Genomic DNA, 5,527 nt, shown 5'->3' with positions numbered 1-5,527 from the left:
TCGACCGGAGAACCTAAAAAGGTGAAATTTGCCATCAATTTCACCTCCCTTTCAATGAGCTTGCTGTATATACAAAATGTGATATTTAAGCAAAATACTCATGTATATGCATATTTTTCTTAATTATCTGTCTCTTTAAATGTTTTTTTTTCTAGTAACATTTTACATTGTGCTTTTTTATAATGGAACTAATTTGAAAGAGTATCGTTCAGTAATATTTTCAAGTAGCTATTGGTCTCTTGAACCATACGGACTTTTATTGTGGAAAAACCTAAACCGGAAATCGCTAATTGTTGCCAGCAGCTAATGCCGGTTGCACCGTACCGGAGGTTTGGGTGAGATAAGGGTTAATTACCACGAGAAGCTCCAGCCAGAGAGCTAGCGTCTGCACAGCAGTAATGTTAACATTTGGTTTAACAATAGTCAGACAGTAAGTAGCCCATATTGCGATGTCATGTATTGTACGTGTTTTGCATGATCCGGTTTGCCCTGACAGAAAGTTTTTTAAACACGTTTGCAGGCTGCCTAGATAGCCGGTGGGGTTTCATGTGTCTGTGCAGTTAGATTTCAATATACAAACACACTTCCTTGCTCTTATGGTGAATAAGCAGACGTATCATCAATTTGGTACTAGCTGTTCCCGTACTATTTTGATTGTACACGGGGAAGCCGTGTATGGAGCTGTCACTGCACCGCAATGCGCAGAGGGTATAGCGGGTGTGAAATTACTTTTAGCCTCTGCAGCATGTTCATAAAGGTCAAAACAGAGGGCGAATTATCCGCCCTGTGTCCTGTGAGTACCGGGTCATTGCTCTGAATGAAATGTCATGTGTGTTATTAGGTCTTTCGCACTATGCGATCTGTGGTTATTGGCAATGACAACGCCGCTGACTGTTGTGCCATTTCCACGCCAAATATAGACCAAAGTGCTAAACATCTTAGCATGCGAATTAAATGCGTTGAAGGAGTCGCCTTTGAATTATAATAGAAAACCGCGTGGAGTGCAGGGATTTATTGCCGAAACACACTTGTGTGTCCCACGAAGTAGCCTACATTGTCATTAATGTTACTGTAACAGGTTGTAATTCAGCATTGATCTATAAGGTGTTATTTGTATGTTGAGACCACCGTGTGGATGGATATTATAGTCTGGGTATGTTGGCAAAAAGAACATAATGACGTTTGTTCACTTGTAACGCAGTCTCCTTACCTTTTTTTTTCAAGTGGCGAAACCCAGTACAATAAGGACAAGCTACTACAAGGTATATAAATAAAGAATTTGTGTACTACATGTCAGTAAACTCCTGCCACTCAACCTTCTCGTCAAACATTCACTTCTTACACCAATTGTTATGGCATATTTTAGAACAGTAATGTCAATATGAGTAGTGGAGTGTCCTTTCCTTTTGTTTGGGTGGTCAGGCTAATAGATCTGTAGGCAGCTGTGGTTATTTTTTGACCCTATTCCTTTACACTCCTCATATAGATTAAAGCACCTGAGAATTTCACTCCTTGTCAGTTTAGATTATTATTTTTTCCCCCTATGTGTTATAGTTTGTCAGCGCTTGCTGTCACCACTAAGGGTGGTGTATGATATTTAGATGTCATCACTAATGGATCCTATGCAGGTTGTTGGGATAACACAGGTACTTCTGTGAAATAATGCATCGTGCTGTATTCTGTAGGCCAGGGCATAGACTCTCCCCTGTCAGAAATCGGTATACAGCAGGCAGAGGCTGCAGGAAGATACCTCCAGAACCTGAAATTCACCAACGTGTTCGCTAGCAACATGCGGCGAGCCCGGCAGGTGAGTCTGACCAAGTGTCTTTATTGGCATACTCCCCATGTCAGTTTTATGACAGAGTGATATCTGTGTCTCTCAGTGAAAGAGTCTGCTGAGCAGCCTGTTTCTATTCCTTGTTTTTGTTATTGTTCTTCCAGTAAATGTAATTCCAAGATTATCACTTGTCTGTAAAATATTCAGGCTTTGGGTTGGGAAGTGGTGAAAGACCAGAAATGTCTATAGTATTTCACAGGGAAATTAGCTGATGGCCATTCAGACAGCCGAGTGATTCTAACAGGCCCTAACATTCCAAGCCAGGCATGAGGCAGTGGAACCAATTCAACAAAGAGAATGTGAGACACGCGGCTGGGATGGAATATTTCTGCACTGTGCATTGCATTATGGGTAACAAATGTACTTCCACAAAACAAGCAGCGGTGAAGTATAACTCACTGACAGTCAAGTATAACATCTTCTCTGGTCATGGACCTGGTTGAACTTTGTGTTGACGCTGTCCAGCAGGGGTTTTATTCTTTGTGCAGTGAGTGTAAAAGCTATTGCTCATGTCCTGCACATGAAGCTGTTACCTGCACGTTTCACCAACCGTCCAATGATGGTAAATCACTTTTCCAAAGTTGTCAAATTTCTTCAGTCTTTCGATAGCTGTTTTATAAATACAACATGACATTTCTTACGAGTAGCAGGGTGATTTCCAGATGGATGTGCGGGTTAAATAGGATTTAATTTGGCATTGCGTGGTGAACACAGTTTGGAGGCGTGTTCTGATCATAGCTTCCTGAGGAGAGATGGACTCTAACACAGTTTCACCACTGTGTTTCAGACGGCTGACATCATTGTGAAAAACAACCTGCACTGCTCAGGTATCGAAGTTGTCACTGACCCGCTGCTGAAGGAGAGGGTGAGTATGGGTGTTTATGTGTGTGAGAGTGGGTGTGTATGTGTATGTGTATGTGTATGTGTGAGAGTTGCTTTGCTTGGTTAGGTTTTATTGCTTGTTATTTTGTGCAGAGTTTTGGGATCGCGGAAGGAGGACCTGTGCAGGACATGAAGAACATGGCCAAAGCAGCCGGCCAGTCCTGTCCAGACTTCACCCCTCCGCAAGGAGAGACACCTGAGCAGGTAAGTCTAGCACACACTGTCTCTGTTATCGTGTGGCTTGTCTCTGTTAGAGCATTCTGCGTCTCTGTTGGTGCATGTCATGCCTTTCAGTCAATACTGTGGTACTGTTAGCATGTCCTTGGAATTGTCACAATTATGTCTTAGCATTTGTTTGATTCCAAAACATTTTATCGGGTGCTGCAAACTCCCAAACTAGTAGCACTTAAAACTTAGCACAAATGTTCTGCATGTGGTAATATACTTTAAACCAACACTAGGTGGCAGCATCAATGCAATAAATTCATAGTAATGACTTAATGTATAAAGTAAGTTACAAATTATCTTTGAAAAGGGGGAGCAAAATAATGCATAATAATGTCACAGTGACATCTCTTTCATTACTTTTAAAAATGTCAACACTCCCTGTTGGGTAGCAAAAAGTCTTGAGGATAATACTCTGACCCAGGGCCAGTGGAATCTGCTCTGGGGGGGGGGGGGGGGGTGTTAAGGGCGGGTCTCTGAGTGAAAGTGTGGGGGTGAAGACGGGGGCATTGGTGGGGTAGCGCTACTCAGAGTGTGTGTGCTCTGTGCTCAGGTGAAGACACGAATTAGAGAGTTCCTGAAGTCCATGTTCCAGCGCATGGTGGAGGATCACTGCAGAGACGGGCCGCAGAAGTCTGCCGAGGGGAACGGGCCGGTACCGGCATCGCACGCGGAAGGACCCATCGCCGGTCGCCCTGACGACGGTGTCCACGATGTTCCCGTGCACGCCCTGGTGGTCGGCCACGGGGCGTACATGCGTGTGGCCGTGCGTTACCTTGTGGAGGAGCTGCGGTGCTCTGTGCCCCCCGAGCTGAAGATGACGCACGTGTTCTCCGCCTGTCCCAACACTGGCATGTGCCGCTTCGTCCTCACCCTGGGGCGCGGGGAGGCCGGACTCACGCCCACCGCCGTGCGCTGCGTCTTCATCAACCGCAGGGACCACCTGAAGCCCGGCAAAGACGAGGAGTGCGCGTGAGTTTCAGGGACTGGACACTGAACTGTACTCTGCAGCGTTGTTGGTTAAATTTATTTATTTATTTATTTATCTATGGAATTGCTTGATGCCTTTATCCAGATTGACTTAAGGTGATGCGACTTCAAAGCAGCGTCGTTCAGACTGCTTGAAACCAAGTTGCGCGTATAAGTAGTCACAAAGTAAAACAGCAGCAATAATATTGAATAGCAAATACAAGGTATTCCAAATATCCTACCAAGGCACAGGGTTCAAATTACTCAAGCACAGAGCAGACAATACAATTTACAGACAAGTACAGAAAAGTTTATGTACAATTCACTATCACAAATTTCAAGCTGGTTTAGAATTTTTACTTGCAAGCATTTAAAAATAAGCATGTTGAATGAGTCTAAACTGATGCATGTGTTAGACTGCAGACTGTAGTTGTTTGAATATATCATTTCAGGGCGTCACATTATTTATGCTTTATATTCTGGACTTACATGTGTGACCTCATGTGAGAAATGTCCTGCAGACCTATATATTAGCTGCATACTACATGTGCCTTTTGGATCAGTGTGTTTGAATATTGTATGGCTGCAGGGACTGAATGTTTGCGTTAGTGAGAAAATCATACACATGGCGGTTTCAGTCTGGACGCACGTTTGTGGGTATGGGTGCAGAGCAGATGCGGTGCAGGTCCACAAGTCTCAATGTCATGTTGATTGGCTAATAGTGAAAACCTGTAATGAACAACCTGCCGCACATCCATGTGTTCACTCATTTGTTTACTTTGTTTTCCGTTTTCGGTCAAGATATGCGATCTCTTTAGACATCTGGATTGGGTGTCAAAGTGTTAACTCATGTATACCTGTACATACAGCGCCAAAGAGGGATATTATTGTGTGCCATCAGGTTATCTATTTGTAACATTGATTGCAAAGGACATTAACAATAGCCCGACACATCTTTATCTATCCTGAAATGTTGTCAATCAAAAATCATGCTAAGTTGTTGTGTTGTCCTGTTTCTCCATAAGCATCTCAGCTTAAGCGTCTCAGGATGTATAGTGCAAAGGTGTTTAACCCTGTAGAACATATATAACAGGGAACGATTACTAGAACTTGTTCTCTATGCACACAATTAGCACATTTGACATATGAAAGCAGCTTACTTCAGTGAAAGAATTTTTTCTTGCAGCTGAAGTCAAAGTGATTGTCAACATCATTTGGAAAACTATACAAGTTAAAGAGTATCTGCAAATATGCAGCCAACTCACATTTTTTAATCAATGTAATTTATTCATGTCAAAGTAATTGTCACCCCACCCCACCCCCTCCGCTACACAGAGACGCACAAAATATATACAAATAGAGTGTGAATACGTTTAAATAAATAAAGTCGCTCTTGTTGAATATGATATGTTCTTAAAAACTTGTACCTTTATAAATCCACTGGCTATTGGGTTTCAAAGAAAAATTTATGAGAAACGTTAAAATAAGAAAAATAATACCTGACATAATGACACATATGCACAAGCCACACTCTGAGCAAACATTTAAAAGACAACTTCAAAGAATGTAATCTAATTGTGACATATAGTATGCTTTAAAGTTAGAATTCAGGAA

At 42.5% G+C, this 5,527-nt stretch overlaps 1 protein-coding gene across 1 annotated transcript; it reads left to right on the top strand.

Moving 5' to 3' along the window:
* The first annotated feature begins 370 nt into the window (after positions 1 to 370).
* LOC118771679 (fructose-2,6-bisphosphatase TIGAR B-like) lies at positions 371 to 3,920 on the top strand. Its single transcript, XM_036519686.1, has 6 exons — positions 371 to 430; positions 1,225 to 1,262; positions 1,686 to 1,807; positions 2,625 to 2,702; positions 2,813 to 2,923; positions 3,498 to 3,920. Exons 1-6 carry the CDS (start codon positions 399 to 401, stop codon positions 3,918 to 3,920), a joined length of 804 nt encoding a protein of 267 aa, XP_036375579.1. The 5' UTR covers positions 371 to 398.
* The last annotated feature ends 1,607 nt before the right edge of the window (positions 3,921 to 5,527 follow it).

Source organism: Megalops cyprinoides, chromosome 25 (assembly GCF_013368585.1).
Source record: "Megalops cyprinoides isolate fMegCyp1 chromosome 25, fMegCyp1.pri, whole genome shotgun sequence".
Classification (NCBI taxonomy): domain Eukaryota; kingdom Metazoa; phylum Chordata; class Actinopteri; order Elopiformes; family Megalopidae; genus Megalops; species Megalops cyprinoides.
The sequence above is the reverse complement of the archived record's forward strand: the minus strand, read 5'-3'. Positions and strand labels throughout refer to the sequence as shown.

Coding starts and splice junctions, on each gene's coding strand:
- LOC118771679 (XM_036519686.1), top strand. CDS start 399: ATGTTAACATTTGGTTTAACAATAGTCAGACA. Junction 1,263..1,685: donor TAAGGACAAGCTACTACAAG/GTATATAAATAA, acceptor TGTATTCTGTAG/GCCAGGGCATAGACTCTCCC. Junction 1,808..2,624: donor ACATGCGGCGAGCCCGGCAG/GTGAGTCTGACC, acceptor ACTGTGTTTCAG/ACGGCTGACATCATTGTGAA.